This window comes from Cuculus canorus, chromosome 25 (assembly GCF_017976375.1).
Source record: "Cuculus canorus isolate bCucCan1 chromosome 25, bCucCan1.pri, whole genome shotgun sequence".
NCBI classification, from domain to species: Eukaryota; Metazoa; Chordata; class Aves; order Cuculiformes; family Cuculidae; genus Cuculus; species Cuculus canorus.
Genome location: NC_071425.1, coordinates 4,047,732 through 4,066,831, shown reverse-complemented (window position 1 = coordinate 4,066,831; position 19,100 = coordinate 4,047,732). Strand labels below are relative to the sequence as shown.

The window sequence follows — 19,100 nt, the reverse complement described above, 5'->3', positions numbered from 1 at the left end:
CGGGACGTGCAGGTGAGCTGTGGCCCCAGTTCAGTGCTCCCGCCAAACTGGGATGGCATCAGGATGCGGCAGCGCAGCAGGGCTGGCCAGCTGGGCAAGGTGAACACTAGCCCTGGCAGCGTCTGCGGGTGCTTCCTTGCCCAGCTGCTTGCACCAGGAGCCGTGGAGGCAGCGTCAGTGCAAGAACAGCCTTTATTAAAGCAAAATAACCTACAAAAATATAGATACAGCCTGTGCCCCAGGCCTGATCTGGCAAAGGAGGAACAGGGCTTCTGCCCAGGGCAAGGACTAGCCCAGCCACACACAGCCTTTTGGCCACAGGGGCTGCGTGCACCCAACGTTTTGGGCCAGGCCCCGTTCCAAGCCCCTGGGTTTGCTCTCTTCCCTCCTCCGAGCGAGCATTGCTCCCACGGGCAGAGGTACCAGCACAGTGCGGAGCTGCCCAGTCCCACCCTGGGCCAGGGCAGGTGGTGGAGCGGAGGCTGTTCCCCCGCCAAGGGATTTTCAGGGGCAGTGCTGCTCCCTGCAGAGCCGCTTCCGCTGAGGAGCGCAGCGTGGGTGTGCAGCTGGGGCGATGACCGCACTGCAGCCGGGCAGCGCTGAGGGGTGCTAAACGTGGGCACGGCAGAGACAATCTCTGCCAGCGTGCGTGGAGGCAGCCGTGGGACCCTCCTGTCCGTGGGCAGGGCTCTCACTGCTCCTGCGTGCCCCAGGAGATGTAGTCAGGGCGCGTGGCCGCGTGGTACTCGTCGATCAGCTGCTGCACGATCTCCCGGGAGTTGTCCAGCTCGTCAAAGTTGTCCTTGAAGATGTCCTCCTTGCGGAACTGCTCCAGGAAGGCCTCCCGCTTGCGCAGCTTGTCATACTGCCGGCACGTCCGCTCAAACAGCTGGAGAGCAGCGCAGCGGTCAGATCTCCCCAGGGATCCCGCGGGATAGGGAGGTTCCAACCGCCCCAGGCTGCTGCCCGGGAGGAGGCAGGCAGTGCAGGCACTGCACCCAGCCAGCACGCAGGATCAGCTCATGCTTCTGAGGCTGCCTTTGGTCAGGGAGAGGAAATCCTGCAGCCTCCTCCAGGGAAAACGGCACCAGGAGTGCAGCAGGACTGATAGGACCCCAGACCTGAGCCCAGCTGAGAGCTGCCCACCCTCCCCTGGCTTTGTGAAAGCCTTGGAGGGGTTTGTGAGTGGAAGGATGTCAGCAACTCACCGAGGAGATGTTGGTGTGGTTGGCCATCATGAGGCCGCTGACGCGGTGTGCGGACGGCAGGTAGGGAGACTTGCGTGACAAAGCCACCTGGATGCTGGCAGGACCCCAAGGGATGAAGTTGGCCAGTTTCCTCTCCCGGATCCGCTGCAGACTCTTGTGAACCTGGTGGGATAAGAGCAGCAAGGGGTAGCAGGGCAAAGCAGCCTGGTCCCAGCAGAGCGTGGAGCTGCTCCTCAGGAAGGTGGAGTTCAGCAAACAGCAGGCAGGGAGGTTCCTCATGGCCTTTCCACGAGGTCAGAGCCCCAACAGGAGCAGCTTGGAGCCAGTTCTCCAGCACCGCTCAGCCTCACCCCAGCATCCCCCTGTAGAAAGACACGACCGCCGCCTTCCTTGGCAGGCCATGTTGTTTCCATCCGCATCAGGAACTCACCTGCGTGGGATCCACCTCTCCCTGGATGATGTTGAGGATGGCGATGTAGCAGTGGTTGGTCTGCCTGTCTCGCCCTGTGGACACCATCACGTTTTTAGGCTGCAGCAACCTTCTCATCACATCCAGGACTGTGGTTTTCCTCACGCTGGCCACCTGCAAACGGCAGCCGGGATCAGAGGGAGCAGGAGCGCTGTTCCCTTTCCTCCCACTGCCCTGCACGCACACAAACGCACACAGGAGTGGAGGGCAGCTGGATGGAGAATCCCTCATCCTGGGGATGGAGCCACATGCAAAGCCGCATGCAGGACAGGGAAATCCCAAAGTCACACAGCAGGCACAGCCAGACTGAGAGCCAGAGCGTTGCCAGAGGCTCCAAGACAAGGGGACCAAGCTGCAGCTCCAGCAGCCCAGCAGGGGCTGGGATGAAGCTCAGCTGAGACCAGAGTGACAGCGACACATTTCATGTTGCTGTCAAACTTGTTCCGTTCCTCTGTCAAGGTGAGGGGCAGAGCTGGAGGACAGGAGAAGGGTCATTCCCCACAGCAACCCCTTCCCACCTCACCCTGCACCCAGCCCGTGGGCAGTTCAGCCACTGCAGTCCCCACGGGCTGTCACTGGCTTTGCGTGGCTGCTGCCTGCCACAGGGCCACAGCCAGGACTGGCGCCAGCGTGCCCGTGGCAAGGAGAGCTCAGGGCATGGTAGCCCCCCTCCAGGCACTGGCTGAGCCCTCCCCACACTCCTCCTAGGAGGACACATCACACGCTCGATACCCTTTTCAGAGCCAGCAGTTTTTCAGATTTGCTTCTCTGAGTAACATCCTGAGGAAATGCACACAACGAGAGGAGAAGAGCAGCTGTGAGCTCCCAGCAGAACCGAGAGGCAGCCAGCGCAGGTGAGCACCTCTCGAAACAGAGCTGCCCTGCTCTCACCGGCAGCGCTGAGGGGACATTGGCTTGAGGGGACATGCACCAGCGGGAGTGAACAACGCAGCCAAGGGTGGCAATCCCCTCGGAGGATATAGACCAAGCCCTCAGAAGTGGCTGGTGCCTGGAGCCCACCGTCACTCTTGGCATGACAATGATTATCAGTGTTCTGACCCAAACAGCCCGGGCACGGCCACTTCGCTGGGCTCGCGCTATTGTTTCATCAGATCAGATGCTGTCGACTCTCCCAGAGCTGCCGCAGCCATCCTGATGCATACGGCAGGAAGACCAGCACAAGCACAACTGCCTGCTCATGTCTGATTCATATCACACGCGGCTCTCACGTGGTGTGGGCGCACGGGCCCAGGATTTGGAACAGGCAGTTACAGCTCACACCAAGAACGCGGGACCGACGGATGTTACGAGGAGAGCGTGGCAGCTCCTCCTGCCCTTGGGGAAGAGGAGGAATGCCTGGCAGCTCTGCCTTACCGACTGGTCGGTGGTGAGCGGCGTGTAGCCTGTCATGAGGAAGTGCAGCCGAGGGGTTGGGATCAGGGAGGCGATCAGCCCGATCAGGTCGTTGTTCATGTACCCGGGATACCTGAGTGTGGTGGTGCTGGCAGACATGATGGTAGAGACCTGCGGGAGAGGATGGGGTCAGTGTCTGCCTCACTGTGTGGCCCAGGAGCACAGTCAAAACCTGTTTCATGCAGATATGCCAGGGAGAAGCTGGGGTGCCCATGGAGGCTGTCACAGGAAGGGCAGGGGACCCTCATTCCTAGCTTCAGCGTGCCCACCAGCTGGCCCTGCCCACAGAGCAGGCTCAGACCAAATTGAGACAGTGGGGAAGCCCCACTCTGGCTTCTCCAGAGGAAAGAAAGAGCCATTCTCACCAGCTGATTGATCTGAGAGAACGATGGGTTCTGAATATGGAGCCGGTCTGTCGCGATCCGATTCAAGGCTGTGTTGTCCAGAACCACCTGCAAGAGAAAATCCAGCTTTGTGAAGAGCCTCGGAGGCAGCCTGAGGAAGGGCAGCCCCAGCCACACGTCTGAAGGCCCCGGATTGCCCAGCGCAGGCCCTGAGCGCCGCAGCCTGGCAGAGCCCTCTGCGGCAGGTGGCAGACACTTGAAACCGCGAGCTGACTCATCTCTGGAGCGTAACCGACACTGTCAATGGAAGCTCTTTCCTCTCGTCTTGGCTGAGCTCCCCAGCGCTCTCCTAAAGAGCACTGCCTCTGGGCCACCCCCTGACAGTAACCTGCCGCCCTAGCAGCTCCGGCGTGGCTGCTCGTGCCCTGCCACGTGTGGAGAGAAGCTGGGAAGGACAAGCAGTGCCTCAGTTAGGATGCTGCTGGGGCTTGTGGGTGCTGAAAGCGATGCTGGACTCCAGTTCAAGAGGAATGCACAGCTACAAAGAGGAAGCACAGATGGTCCTTGCTGCCATGGGAAGAATCTGCTGGATCCCAGAGGCAGACACACGAAGCCGGACAGCCCAGCAGGGGTTGGCGCAGAGACCTTGTCCCTAAAGTCACCACATCAGCTCAGTCCTCTGGACGAGGTGCACTTGCTGCACCAAGAGCTTCACTCACACAATGCTCATGGCTGCAGTGCTCATCCCACACCAAGACAGTGCTCAGGCAGCAAATCTGTGGTTCTGAGCAGGTGGGGACAGGGCTGCCGCGCGAGAGGTGGCTGCACTGCCAGCCTGACCTGCAGCAGGACTCTTACCACGCAGTCAGCGTTCTGAGTCAGCCTCTTCAGTGTCAGCAGAGAGTTGTACGGCTGCACTACAACGTCGCTCATCTCATCCTGGTTTGGGAAAACCGAGTAGGTCTCCACCAGCTTCTTAGGATACCTGGTGAGAGAACGCAGCCACCTGAAGGGTTAACAGCACCGAGCCAGCACGCTCTCCTCCCACAAACTCCCTTTGCAGTCTCCAGGGCTCAGGACAGCAGTGAGTCACCAGCTCTGCTCACCAAAGTCGGCTCCCAGGGAAGAAGAGGATTTGTCCCAGCAGTGCCTACCCTAGCAGCACAGGAGCGGGCTGCCAGACAGAGCTACAGGCAAGGCTGAGCCCTGCAGGCTGATTAAGCAGTTGCTAACAAGTGTTTTCAAGAGGCTGCAAGCTGAAACAGGCAGGGGTGGCAGTGCAGAGACCCACAGCTAGAGCCTCCCACCCCCCCTCGCACAGACAGGGGGTCAGAAAGCAGCTGCCTGATAAGAATGGCTGAGGGAAGGCAGAGTTTAGACAGCTTCGACTCCAGTTTTGGAGCCTCTCAAGTCCCCAGGGGTATCAGGAGCCATCCATTCCCCGGGCAGTGCGCCAGGGATTGCACAAGACACTGTTTGGGTGGGGGCGGTGGCTCTGCGTCAGCGCTTGCCAGTTCCTCGCTCTGGCAGGGTGCCCAGGCTGGGCAAGACTCCACGGGAGGGAAGGGGCCGAGGCTGAACGCTTACCTGTCATTCAGTCGCTCCAGGAGGTAGGAACCCAGCCCGGAGCCTGTTCCACCAGCAATGGAATGGCAAAGCACAAATCCCTGGAAGGAAGCAGAATGCAGGCAGTTCAAGGTCCAGCTCGGCCCCAGAGCCAGCAAAGCCTCACCAGCCAAGGCAAGAACTCCCCACCGTGATAACTAAGAGCACAGAGCTGACACCTGCAGACTAAGCAGAGAGGAGCCCTGGCTCCTCCAGACTGCAGCGGCAGCCACGCGCTCATTGGGCCACTCTGGCCAGTATGGGTGGAATCCACATCTCTGCAAACACTACAAAGTGCAACTGCAGCTCAGGAGCCTCTTGGATTCTTCCCACCCAAGAAGAGACTTCCGAAGAGTGCCAACCTCATCTTCAGTGTTCAGTTGGTCACACAGAAGTACACATTCTCAGCCCTGTCGCCAGGCCCCCCATGCCATTCCCCTCCTTCTTTAGTGCCCGAGGCCAAGCTCCCTGCACCCGACTCCCGGGCAGCTCCCAGCGGCTCCAGGTCCCACAATGGGTACTGGGATCTTCTGTCGACTTATTTTACAAAGCCATTTCCCTTCCCCTGTTGCCATGTGACAGCCTGACACAAACACCAGGGAGCTCTGTCCATCTATGCACAGGAAACAGGTTTGTAGGGATGTAAACCACACAGCTTGTGGCCAAGGTCCTGCCAGAGGCACGCAGCAAAACAGCCGAAGAGCTGTCGGTACCCCCAGTGCCCCTTTAACTGCAGCTGCCTGCGCTCATTCCATGGATATCAAAGCACTCGGCAACTTTGGATCTAAACAGCTTCCTGCTGGCAGCCTGTGGCTCCCACTACAGAGAAGCAGGAGGTTCCCTGCTCCAACACTGCCCTACTTGCCTGCGAAGGTCTGCGCTGGGGGAACAAGCAGTGTGCACCCCGCTTCGGCTGGAGCGGGGAAAGAGCCGTGGGAGGGAGGTGGAACAGGGAAAGGAAAACGCACCATAATGCCTGGAACTCTTCCCGTGGACTGTATCCTGTGGGAAGAGCCTGATGCAAGCAGCATTTGGGGCAGAAAAGTGTTCCATTGAGGGAGAAGGCTTCTAGGGAAGCCTGGCAGATGCAGTAGAGACGTGAAAGACCTCCTTTTCCTTGTGCCTCTCCCTGCGTGTTCTCTGTGTGGCACCCAGGAGCACGCAAGGGGGTCTGCGTACACTTAAGGGCTGAGTTTGACCTTATAAAACAGCAGCCGAGCTCTGAAAACACCAAGCAGGACAACTGGAGCCAAATCTCCTGGTTTACTTACTTCCAAACTGTCACTCCCATCAGCCTCTCTGTCTATTATGTCAAAAATATCTTCGTGGATTTTTTCTCCCTGCAAGAGATCAGACCAGGATTTGTTCTTTACCCACAGGAAACAGAGAAGAGCTGCCCAAGCCCTCTGTGAAGCCAAGGTGGATTGGCTCAGGGTGTCACAGTGTCAGGCAAAACTCTCTGCAGAATGATGAGGCATTTATTCATAGAATCATGGAATGGTTTGCATTGGAAGAGATCTTAAAGCCCATCCAGTTCCACCCCGTGCCATGGGCAGGGACACCTCCCACTGGATCCGGTTGCTCCAAGCCCCATCCAATCTGGCCTTGAACCCCTCCAGGGATGGGGCAGCCACCACTGCTCTGGGTAACCTGGGTCAGGGCCTCCCCACCCTCACAGGAAAACATTTCTGCCTAAGATCTCATCTCAATCTCCCCTCTTCAAGCTGAAAACTGTTCCCTCTCGTTCTGTCCCTGCACAACCTGGGCCAGGGCCTCCCCACCTACACAGCCTCATACCCAACAAGCTGACTGATGTTTGCCCACGCCAGAGCCGTTACCTGTGAGAAGCCACTGGCCCAGTTGTTGCCTGCTCCCCCTCCATGCTCAGACAGGTAGATGTTTTCTGGGTTGTAGAGGTTGGCATAAGGGGAGTTCAGGATGGAGTGGATGACGCGGGGCTCCAGGTCCAGCAGCACGGCTCGCGGGATGTAGTGTTCATCGTCTGCCTTTAACAAGGAACAGTAAGATCACGATGCGGTCATGGCTCAGAGCTGCTTCTTACTGCAAGACACACTGCTGGCGCGTGTGTCACACCTGGGCTGCGGGAGAGGACGGCACAGGCAGTGCAGGCAGGGACGAAGGGAAATTCCTTATCTACAGCCTATCCATAACGCAGGAACTTTAGGCGCCCCTCGGGCATATCCTGAATGCTAGGCAGGTGGAGGTGGGCAGCTCTGGTTATGTCAGGCGCTATCTATGGCAGCCTCAGCCTCGTGTTTCTGCCTCCACAACACATCCATTTCTAGAAACAGGAGCGCAGGCTGCAGAGCCCTGGCAGCGTGCTGCCTAGGAGCGCTCGGATGAGGCTGCCACTCAAACCAGCCCGGGGCCAGTGTTAGCCCCCAGGTCCCCAAACAGGAGGTGGCCAGAGAGAGACGAAGCATCCTCAGGCAGCCCTGCCTTCCTTCATCCCAGCGTGGACCATCCCAGGCACGAGGGAAGGCACCCGCTCCTCTATGCCCCAGAGCAGGCTGGGGCAGCGCCTGGAAGTACCTGGTAGAAGAAGACATCCTTGCGGTCAGTGCCCTCGGTAGCAAACTCCTCCACGATACCCTCGGGGCTGATGCCGTGCTCCGCGCAGAGCTGTTTCCAGAACTCGAACCCGACTGCGGGGAAAATGATCAGCGGGGACAGGTCTGGGTCCAGGGCCGGGCAGGGCTGGTCCAGTACTAGTCCCCCATACTGGGGCCCAGACCGAGCCTGGAACACCCCATGTCTGGCAGCCTCAGCCCCATCTCAACCAGACCCCACTCCCTCTCATTTGGACCACGCCCCTCGATCAAGCCCCACCCATACACAATCAGACCCCACCCCCCCAACACACACCACCTCCTCAATCAGCCCTTTCCCCTCTTGGTCAAGCTCCGCCCACTCATAGCCAGGCCCTGCCCATTCATAAACAGAGCTGCCTATGCACATCCAACCCCCACCTGTTCATAAACAGACTCCGCCCATTCACAGCCAGGCCCCGCCCATTTACAACCACACCCTGCTCGTTCATGAACAAACCCACCCATTCTTAAGATTGCCTGCCCATTCATAAACAAACCCCGCCTATTCATAAACAAACCCCGCCCACTCATAAGCAAGCACCGCCCACTCATAAGCAAGCACCGCCCATGCATTAAACAGAGCCGCCCATTCAGACTTCTCCCACTCACAAAGAACCCCGCCCATTCACAATCAAGCACCGCCCATTCATAACTGGACCCCGCCCCCTCATAATCAAACCCCGCCCATTCACAATCAAGCACCGCCCATTCATAACCGGACCCCGCCCATTCATATTCAAACCCCGCCCATTCACAATCAAGCACCGCCCATTCATAACCAGACCCCGCCCATCCACAGACCCCGCCCATTCATAATCAACCCCCACCCATTCACAGGCAGGTCAGCCCATTCATCGCCAAGCCACGCCCCCTAACAGCCCCCCCTACGGCCCTCAAGCATCCCGGCCCCCCCCGCCCCTTGTCGCCCTCGCCCGGCGCCCCGGCCCGCTCACTCTGGTTGCCGCACTGGCCCAGCTGCAGGGTGATGATCTCCCGCGGCATGGCGGCCTAGGCCCAGTTCCGCCCCGCTCCTCCGCCCGCCACTCCCGCCTCGGCGCCAACCGCCCCGCGCCTGCGCGCCGCGCACTTCCGGCTCCCCTGCCCCCCCCGCCACACCGCGGCTTTTGCGCATGCGTCAGGATGGCGGCGCCCGCTTGCCTTCCTTACGGCTAAACAGGGTGGCGCCATGTTGGCAGCAGCCGGAAGACCCGCGCACGGGGCGGCCGGATGTTGATGCCGCGGGGCGGCCATGGCGGCGGCGGCGGGGCCGGGAGAGCGGCAGCGGCGGGTGCAGGCGCTGAGCGTGGCGCTGCGGGCCCGCCTGGGACCGTACGAGCCGCTGCTGAGCGCCGTGCAGGCCGCGCTCGTCTGGGAGCGGCCGGGGCGCAGCGCGCTGTGCTGGGCGGCGGCGCACGGGCTCTTCTGGTGAGCGGGCGGCGGGGCGGGGGAGGCCGGGGGCACCGGGGCCGGTAGGGGGTGTTCCTGATGGCGGCAGGCGCGTCCCACCCGGGCCCTGGGCTGCGGCGGAGCGGCCGTGGGTGCGCGAACCATCGCGTCGTTCGGTACCGTGGAGCCACCGACTTCGTTCCGCCCGCGCCGCTCGGTACCGTGGGAGCCGCCGGCTCCGTTCCACACCTCCCCCCCGCCACTCGGTACTGTGGGAGCCGCCGGCTCCGTTCCACCCCCACCCCCCCGGCTCGGTACCGTGGGAGCCGCCGGCTCCGTTCCAACCTTCCCCTGCCGCTCGGTACCGTGGGATCTACCGCCCTCCCCGCCACTCAGTACGGCAGGAGCCGCCGGTTCTCCTCCCCTCCCACTCCTCGCCCACCCGCTCGGTTCCCCCACCTCGCTGCTCGGTAGTGCAGGGGCTGCCGGCTCTGCTCTCCGCCCCACACCACTCGGTACGGCGGGAGTCGCTGGCTCTGCTTTACCGCGCCCCTCGGTTCTCTAGGAGCCACCGGCTCGGTTCCACACACGCACGGCTCGCCCTCCGACCCCCGTCACTGGGTAACGCGGGAGACACCAACTCGATTCCATCCCTTCACCCCTACTCCCTCTGCTTGGTAGCACGGGAGCCACCGGCTCGGTCCCTCCCACCCCACTTCGGCCCGGGGGGCTGCACAAGGGTTTGTGAGCCCGGAGCTCGGTCCACGTGGTGGGAGGGAGCTTGGGTGGGTGCAGGATCATGGCCCCGGTAAGCTGGTCCCCGGGGAGGAGTGTGCCTGCTGCCTTGGGGATGAAACATGGGGCTCACCGGCAGCCTCAGGCTGTTCCACACGCAGTGGGATGGTCAGGGATGAAGCACGGGGCTCACCGGCCATTCCATTCACAGCAGGATGGTCAAGGATGAAGCACGGGGCTCACTGGCTGTTCCACGCACAGCAGGATGGTCAGGGATGAAGCACGGGGCTCACTGGGCATTCCACACACAGCAGGATGGTCAGAGATGAAGCACGGGGCTCACTGGGCATTCCACACACAGCAGGATGGTCAGGGATGAAGCATGGGGCTCACTGGCTGTTCCACGCACAGCAGGATGGTCAGGGATGAAGCACGGGGCTCACTGGGCATTCCACACACAGCAGGATGGTCAGGGATGAAGCACGGGGCTCACTGGCTGTTCCACGCACAGCAGGATGGTCAGGGATGAAGCACGGGGCTCACTGGGCATTCCACACACAGCAGGATGGTCAGGGATGAAGCACGGGGCTCACCGGCTGTTCCACACACAGCAGGATGGTCAGGGATGAAGCACGGGGCTCACCGGCTGTTCCAAACACAGCAGGATAGTCAGGGATGAAGCATTGGCGCACACCGCATCTGATTGTGTCACCCCTCTGTGTGCACTGCCCGGGTCGAGTCGGTACCGATTTGTTTTTCTTTCCCGCAGGTTTTTCGCTCTAACCTCTCTCCGCTTGCTGTTCCTGGTTGCGTTTACCCTGATGATTGCAGTTTGTGTGGATCAGTGGAAGAACAAAATCTGGCCTGAAATTGGAGGTAAGTTGTGACATTTGAGTTGATACCAGCAAACCAAGCCCTGATTTTAGCCCTAGAAGCACAGAGGCTTTGCACCGCCGGGAGCTCAGTGCTTAAAATCCCAGAGGTTCGGCTTTGTGAGTCTAGAAGCAGGGTGGAAAATCCTAACCAGCATAAACACGAGAAAAGGTTTTCAAGCTAGAAATACTGGTATTTGTCTCATAATCTCAAAGGATCTGGTGCATGTGAACTGTTGCAGCTTTTGAAGCACTGATTCACCTTCCAAGCACTCAGTACAAGAGCCAGAAATTGAGGCATGTGTGGAATACATCTGGATTTTTCCTCAGCATCTGTAACAAACCAGCTTTGTGTTTGAGGATGGAGATGGGTCCCAGCCTTGCTGTTGCATAGAGATTTTCAAAGGCGAGTCATCTTAACGACAGTTTGTGAAGTTGGTCTCAAGCTGTCAGTACACAAAGCTGTTCTGTTTTTCATTTGCAATATTAAAACTCTCCTGAACGCTGCCATTCTTAAAAACAGGAAAGTTTGGGTTGGAAAGTACCTTAAAGTCCATCCAATTCCACCCCTCTGCAATGGGCAGAAACACCTCCCACTGGATCCGGTTGCTCCAAGCCCCATCCAACCTGGCCTTGAACCCCTCCAGGGATTGGGCAGCCACTGCTGCTCTGGACAACCTGTTCCACGGCCTCCCCACCCTCAGCATAAAAAATTTCTTCCTAATATCTAGTCTAAACCAGTCCTTTTTTAGTTTAAGACCATAACTTCCTTGTCCTATTGCTACAGGCCCTGCTAAAAGTTTTCCCCTATCTCCCTTATAAGCCCCCTTTCGTTACTGGAAGCTGCTTTAAGGTCTCCTCAGAGTCTTCTCTTCTGCAGGCTGAACAACTCCAGCTCTCTCAGCCTGTCCTCACAAAGGAGGTGTTCCAGGGCTTTGATCATTCTTCTGGCCTCCTCTGGATAGGTCCATGTCCTTCTTGTGATGAGGACTCCAGAGCTTGATGTGGTATTCTAGGTGAGGTCTCACCAAAGCAGAGTAGAGGGGCAGAATCCTCTCCCTCGCTCTGCTGGCCACAATTCTTTTGATGCAGCCCAGGTTACATTTGGCCTTCTGGGCTTCTTGGCAGCTTTGTGTGGGCGGGTTGGTTTGAGAGCAGCGCGTCTGGTTTGTGTGTGCTCAGAAGTAGTTTCTAAACAAACCAGCTGTACAGCTCCTGCTTCCAGCTCCAGCCTGTGTTTCCATAGTTCTTGGGAAGGCATTGGAGGTCTCCTCAGTGTCCAGAAGCAACTTGGCTCAGGCTCTGTAGTCAAAGTGACGAGGAAGTGTCTGCCTAACCCCCATATGACCTTGATTTTGATTTGTCAGGGTGACTGGTAGATCCCTGGGCCACTTTTCAACTCCTAGCCTGAGTGAGAGTGAGATTTAAGTCAAAAGGCTTAAATCTTGGATACCTCTCGAAGAAAACTCTTCTTCCCTCGCTGTCTGGGTGTGAGCAGGGGAAGGAGGGAGATGGAATTCCGGTCACTGTAACTGGAGCAGCCTCCCAGACAGCATCCAAAAAATACTGAGGAGCAACAAGGAGGCTCCTGCGATTTTGTGCTGTCACACATACACGTTCAAAATGTGATATGGAACTATGCGTCTCCGGTTCTTAACCGCAGTTAATGTCCGTTCCAGACATTCCCCATTAAAGATTCACTTAAACCCCAAGAGCTACCTGTTGTCGTGGCAAATTCCTTGCAACTAATCTCATGTCTGTTCTTAATATTTTAGTGGCAAGACCTGATGAATTAGACAATGAGAGGTAGGACGCTAATTGGATCCTCTGCTGTTTGGCGCTTTGCTGTGATGCTGTGTCGTTGTGCTTGTAACGTTGGCTGCTTTGAGCGAGGAAGGAAGAGGAAGAGGGAGCTTCGTAGTGGAGGGAGGATGGAGCCCCGGACTCTGCCAAGGCCCTCTGACAAATTTTTGACTTGCCCAAGTCTTTGTTATCTGGACCTTTCCCTCATACCCACCTCTGATAACGCTTGCTTGAGTGTGGTAAAACTTCCCCTGCCTCTTCCCCCTGCACCCTTAAGTGAGAGATGGTACCTTAAAAGCATTTCGTTTTGTCTGGGCTTCCAGTAGCACAAACCCAATATTTTTTGAGAATAAAAATTCCAGAATTTCATGTCTTCTGGGACTCCCTAGGCAATGTTTAACCAGCTCATCCCAGGAGTCGTTACTGCATAGTTCTGATCTGACTGCAGCCTTAATGAATGGCTGAGAAGCACTGGGTGTTGTCTCACACCTTCCTCTCTCTGGACACACCTTTCTGCCTGCCTGTGCTGGAACTCAGCTCCAGATTAAGTCACTTGAGCTGTTGCCAGGTGACTTTTTTTCTTTTACAAGAGGCCCAGGTACAAAAGGAGTTGCTCTTCCTAACCCTCAGGTGCTCTGACTGGCAGCTAAGAACCACTAATAGAACTTGCCAAAGGCAGTGCCTCCGAAGTAACTGAATACATTGAGTTACAAGGCAGCCTGTAAACCTTGTGCTGAATTCTCGAGGTTTGCAGTTGACCAAATCAATGCGGAAAAAGCAAACAGTTTTGTCTGATTTGCTTCTATGCTGCCCTTTCCTTCCAGTAGCATGGAAAGCAGTCTAAACCGAAAGACTGCGTGACTGAAATTTCTAACACCAGCACCTGGTGGGGAGGAGAAGGCAGTATTGAGATAAGTGTTTGTAAGAGTTGACGTTGCACAGATGTGGGGGCAGTAATGTCTGTTCCCAAATTCTTCCTTTCCGTGCAGCTGGGGATATGTTCACCCTCGGTTGCTCGGGGTGCCAGAGCTCTGTCACCACTTGGCTGAAGGATGGGTGGCTGGGACCAACTTCTTCAGCAATCTCTTCATTTTCAAGAGGCAAAACCCTGGAAAGGTAAGAACGTACAGGGTGCAGCAAACAAACTGTTTGGTGTGGAGCCTCTGCTTAGCGCCAGTGTCCTTCGGTGGTGGCATCTGGCACTGGCTGATGGCACTGGAACATGGGAGGTTCCTACAGCCCCATGGCTTTGAAGTTGGGGGAGGGATGGGAAGCTCAGGCGGGATAGTCAGGTTGCAGAGGAGGGAGGAGAAAAGGAGTGGCAGCGTGTTGATTGCCATGGTGAAGGGAAAATGCAGCTGCTCCTTCTGGAAGCTTTTTATAGCCTCTGCAAAATTCCTCTCCCTCATTGGATTTTAGCAGTTTGAGAAAGTGTGTCAAGTTGCTTTTTTTTTCTTTTTTTATCTTTTTCTGAGGCTTAGACCTCAAAACCTGTAACACTGGTGCTGTCCTTGTCCTTTCCACTTCCAAGAGCTCTGTCTTTAGCTTTTTCCTTGCTTTTCTTCCTTGTAGCGCACCTGCTTTGGGAAGCTTCTCATATTCCAAGGCAGAGGCCGTTGCTCAGAAGCCAGATCCTTCCTCTGTCTGTTCTTGTCCTAGAGTTGGGTGGTGGAACACTTGGAAGGCTTTGCTGTCATTAGAGTTATGACTTGACCTAGAATTCACAGGAAACAAGATAATCAGGAGCTGAGTGAATCCACTGCTCTAGCCCTGGAAACTCACTGTGTCCCATGTCTTCAGTTCTGCCTTCTAGCGTGTGGAGTCTTTACTTTCCTGGCTGTCCTGGGCCGCTATATCCCTGGACTCATCCTCTCCTACTTGATGTGTAAGTAGATCTCTGTGCTGATACAGACCTACAAGTGAAAGGGGTGGAGATGGGTGGGAGCTGAGTGTTGGAGGGATGGGGCTCTTCTGCTGAAAAGGAAAGCGTATGTGAATGGCATTAACATTTAAAATAATACATTCTACCTGGAATGTGGTGGTTCTTGGCCAGGACTGGAAAGTCTCTAGTCTAAAGAGAACATGTTTCAGTGCTTTGTAACTGTAGATCTGAGTGCTGTTAGCTATCAATTTTTGGCCTCTCAATTTTGTTGAACTGGCAGAGTTGATCGCACCAATTCTGACCGCCTCCCACGGCATTGTTGTACTCAGATCTTGCACGCTGTGTCTGTTACACTGCATTGCACAATAGGCAAGGTGTTTGCCAAGCAGTATCCTGAACAACCTCCTAATCGGCATTCCCACTTGCCTCAGTGCTCTTCGTCCTGCTGTGGCCCCTTGCTGTCTACCACAGACTGGGGCAGCGCATGTACATGAAGCTGGAGCCAGCTCTGCAGCGGCTGGATTTCAGCGTTCGAGGCTACATGATATCAAAGCAGCGGGGGAAACAACGTAAGTTTCTGTGCTCTCTTCCTGACCCTCTACCTGAAACAGCCTGCAAACCAAGCTCCGGATTGTGGTGTGGGCCAGGGCTGCGCGTACAGCGTGGCCGTCCAGCGCCCTTGGCAAATGCTTGCAAACCGCTTTGGGAAGGGAGCGAGACAGCTCTGCCTCTGTGGGTGTCTGCTGGTTAGCTGCTGGCGCGAGCTTTTCACGATGCTGAGCTGCTTCATTTCTCAGCTGCTGGAACTGTGTGTTCCATATTGCACTGAAAAAAAAGAGGAGGGACTCAGTGCAAGAGAGCTGCTAAACATGTTCATCTTGGCAAAAGATCTGCAGCAGCCCCAGTCAGAAATGATCAGGTTGCTCATGCTGCATTCTGTTCTATCCAAGCTTGCCAGTTTAGGGGTTTCTTCCTCGGCTTAAGGCTGGTCCCGTACAGGCCCCTGTCCTAGCAGCAATAATAAGCTTTGACTCTGGTTTCTGACAGTGCGTCGCCAGCATCAAGAGGCTGAGGATGATGGGAGTGACAGTGAAGAAGAGCTCGCTGCGTTCTGTCCCAAGGTAATAAAGCATATCTGAAATAGAATCATTAAGGTTGGAAAAGACCTCTTAAGAGCAAGTCCAACCATCAGCCCAACCCCACCATCCCTACTAAACAAAGTCCCAAAGTGCTGCATCTACTCACTTTTTAAACACCCCCAAGGATGGAGACTCCACTACTGCCCTGGACAGCCTCTTCCTGTGTTTCACTACTCTTTCAGAAAAGATTTTTTTCCTGATATCCAATCTAAACTTCCCCTGGCACAACTCGAGGCCATAGAAATAGAAAAGCTTGGCTGAATAGAACAAACTCACTGCAGTGCGTGGACAGGCAGCATGTGGCTCCGTATCCAGCACAGTGCAGCTGAGTTGTGATGGAAAATTGGATGAGGATATTCTTTTGGATAGGTCTTTGCTGTTCTCTCTCACTCAAATATGCCCAGTGCTGCTTGTGCCAACTGCAGTCTCTTAGGCTAGGTGGTAAAGTTTGAAATGAGCCTTGGATACCAACCTCTGTGAGGGCTGGGTTTAACTGGCAGCCACCGGATCGTGTGTTTTGTTTTGAGGTGCAGGACTAAACTTCCCAGTGCTGATATTTTCAATCTTTTCTCCTGTTTCCAAGCTGGATGATTCGGTGGTCGCCAAGGAACTGACTATCTCTGACTCGGAGCATTCGGACGCTGAGGTTTCCTACACTGAAAATGGAATGTTTAACCTCTCGAGGGGCCAGACTCCCCTGACAGAGGGATCGGAAGGTGAGAAGAAATGGGCAGTTTCCGGGAGGTGTGGAATGCTGAGCAGGTGCCAGTGGGAGGGAGGATGCATTCGCTGCCTCTCTGTCCTCGAGGTGTAGCTGTTTGATGTCTGCCTTGCTGGCTAAGATAAGATGCAGTGACCTGTTTTTTCAGAACTGAACTTCCTTCTGAATTCCTGCAGTGCTTTAATAGGGCACTGGCAGCGGCTCTTCACAGGCAGATCCAGCTCTGCCAGTCTTGGGCTGTCGGAATACTGGTTGCAGGGCAAAGGCTGAGAGGAGGTGGGAGGGGGTGCCTTCCTCTGGAAAAGGTGCCTGGTTCAGTGTCTCCATCCCACGCGAGGGAACTGGGAAATCCATGGGCATTCAAGATAGCTGTGTGAGAGGAGAGGAACAAGTGATTGCTCCGTGAGGTGACAGGAGATGGGAAGGTGATGGCCTAGTTTCTGTGTTTCTCTGCCTGCAGGGTGTTTGGCACGTGCGCTGTGTTTCCTCATAGAGTGGTTTGGGTTGGAAGGGACCTTATAGCCCATGCAGTTCCACCTCCCTGACGTGGGCAGGGCTACCTCTCTCTGGATCTGGTTGCTCAAGGCCCCATCCAACCTGGCCTTGAACACCTCCAGGGATGGGGCAGTCACCACTTGTCTGGGCGGCCTGTGCCACTGCCTCACCATTTAAAGCACTTCCTCCTCTTCCAGACCTGGATGGCCACAGTGACCCTGAAGAATCATTTGCCAGGGATCTCCCCGACTTCCCTTCCATAAACCCGGAAGCAACTTGCATAGATGACGAAGATGACACCAGCATTGGGATTCCAAGCCTGGCCTTCCGCCCACATGCAACAGAAGATCTGCATCTCTCTTATGACCCAGAAGAATCCGGCGCAGCGCTGCCCTCTGTCCAGAATCTGACAAACAACATAGCTGGATTTGTCACCAGGGGGATGATCCAGCTGGCACTGTCGGGAGCCTCTCAGCCAGGCTCCTCACGCAGCGACCACCCCCAGAGAGGTGCAAAAACTTACCTGAGAACGGCCAGCTCGGACTTGGACACTGATGTGGAAGGAGATGACTTTGAATTGCTGGATCAGTCTGAGCTGAACCAGCTGGATCCTGCTGGCTCACGGGGCCAGTAAGCAGTCCCACCACTTTCCGCTGGTTTTCTATTGCACATCGTGGAGGGAGAATCCTGGAAGGAAAAGCCTTGCACAGTTCTCTAGATCATCTCCTGTGTGGGTATGAGTGACGTGACAGCCAGTCCTGGCTGGGAGCACCACTGTGACTTGTGACTCTGTAGCCTTGCTTGGATTTAAACTCGTAGGGAAAGGATGTTGGTGTGAGCGCTCCACAATCGCCCCGGCACTGCCTGCGGGATGCTGCTTGCTCTGAAACTTCTCACCTCAGACAATAAATGTGGTGTCTGCAGCTCCACAGCCGCCACTCAGCCAAGAACAATCCTAAAGCCAACCTTCTGGGGCTGATGCGTGTCCGGGTGAATGGGACTGGTTTCCCCTCAGACTTGGTGTCTGGGACTTCATGCTGTTCTGTCTTTATGACAACCATTCTCCGCTCCTACAATGTGCACAGAATCCAAGTCTTCTTTCCCAGCAATATCCAGGTCCGGGTAGAAACAAACCTTTTGCTCCTATTGTGGACACGGCCACGGTGTTTGTATTTGCGATGACCACTCATCCCTGGTTCTGGCTTCCTAGTGATGCTGTTTTGTAAGAGACACGACGGCAATAAGACACCTCCTGTGATTGCCTGCAGAGAACATTTGCGTGTGCGGCTGCTCTTGTGTTGCTTTCCTAAAATCCGGACTAACAGTTTGCTAACAATTCCTTGTGGTCCTCCGGCACAGTTGGGTGAGGACCCTGGCAGTGCCACACTTCTGAGGCTGCTTCTGGGAAAGAGCTGGGGCTTCCCTGGCAGAGGGAAACGATGGAGCTGCTCTGTCCTGCCGAGTTTGTCCTGGGGACAGGGAGAACCCGACGCTTCCCAGCCTGGTGCAACCAAAGCTGTTTGGTGGGCACCTAGCAAGGACACCACCAGAGCCCACCAGGACCCCACAGAATTCCTTTGGGGGCTCCCAAGATCCCCCTGTACATCCTCTAGAGCCCCCTAGGACCCTTCTAGAGCCTCCCAGGACTGCGCGTGTGCGGGGAACAGGGCTGGTGGCGCTGTGTGTGGGGAGGGGGAGGCAGGACCCTTCTGGGGACCCTGGGGACCCCCTGAACTCTCTAGAGTCACCAGGACCTCTCTAGGGACTCCCAGGACTAGGCATGCATGAGGAACGGGGCTGGTGGCTCTGCACATGTGTGGGGGTGGAAACAGGGAGCCAGGACCTTGAGAACCCCTTTAGGGATCCCCCGGACCCCTCTAGGAACACCATGGACCCCAATGGGACCCCTCTAGGAACCCCTTTAGAGCCCCCCAGGACTGTGCAGAGGAGGTCAGGGGGCTAAAGGTACCACAGGACTCCTCTAGGGCCTCATTTAGCGACCCCTAGGGCCCCTCTAGAGCGCTCAGGTCCCCTTTAGGACCCTTCTAGGGACCCCCAGCACCCCATCTGGAAGCCCAGGCCCCCTTAGGTACACCCAGAATGCCTCTAGGACCTCCAAGACTCTTTCCGGGATGTCCAGCACCTCTCTAGGATCTCCAGGACCCCTGTAGGACTCCTTTGGACCCCCTGCATGGACCCCTTGGACACCTCCAGAGTCCCCAAGACCCCTCTAGGACTCCCTTTAGGACCCCAGAACCCTTGTGGGATGTCCAAGATCTCTTTACTGACCCTCAGGACCCCTGTACATCCTGCAGGACCCCTCTATAGCTACAAGGACCCCTCTAGGGACCCCTGGGACCCCTATACATCCCCCAGGACCTCTCTAGAGCCCCCAGGACTTCGCATGCGTGGGTGG

General features: G+C 56.5%; 2 protein-coding genes across 2 annotated transcripts; one reads left to right on the top strand and one right to left on the bottom strand.

The window, feature by feature from the left end:
• Positions 1–183: 183 nt before the first annotated feature.
• Positions 184–8,761, bottom strand: TUBG1 (tubulin gamma 1). The gene is made up of 11 exons (XM_054088141.1): positions 8,605–8,761; positions 7,593–7,705; positions 6,878–7,045; positions 6,311–6,379; positions 5,022–5,101; positions 4,293–4,419; positions 3,456–3,542; positions 3,052–3,201; positions 1,639–1,791; positions 1,209–1,370; positions 184–889 (listed from the first exon to the last, which is right to left on the bottom strand). Exons 1-11 carry the CDS (start codon positions 8,651–8,653, stop codon positions 692–694), a joined length of 1,356 nt encoding a protein of 451 aa, XP_053944116.1. The 5' UTR covers positions 8,654–8,761; the 3' UTR covers positions 184–691.
• Positions 8,762–8,793: 32 nt separating this feature from the next.
• Positions 8,794–18,359, top strand: RETREG3 (reticulophagy regulator family member 3). Its single transcript, XM_054088142.1, has 9 exons — positions 8,794–9,076; positions 10,542–10,648; positions 12,420–12,450; positions 13,437–13,563; positions 14,248–14,332; positions 14,761–14,898; positions 15,377–15,450; positions 16,052–16,184; positions 16,882–18,359. Exons 1-9 carry the CDS (start codon positions 8,901–8,903, stop codon positions 17,316–17,318), a joined length of 1,308 nt encoding a protein of 435 aa, XP_053944117.1. The 5' UTR covers positions 8,794–8,900; the 3' UTR covers positions 17,319–18,359.
• Positions 18,360–19,100: the final 741 nt, after the last annotated feature.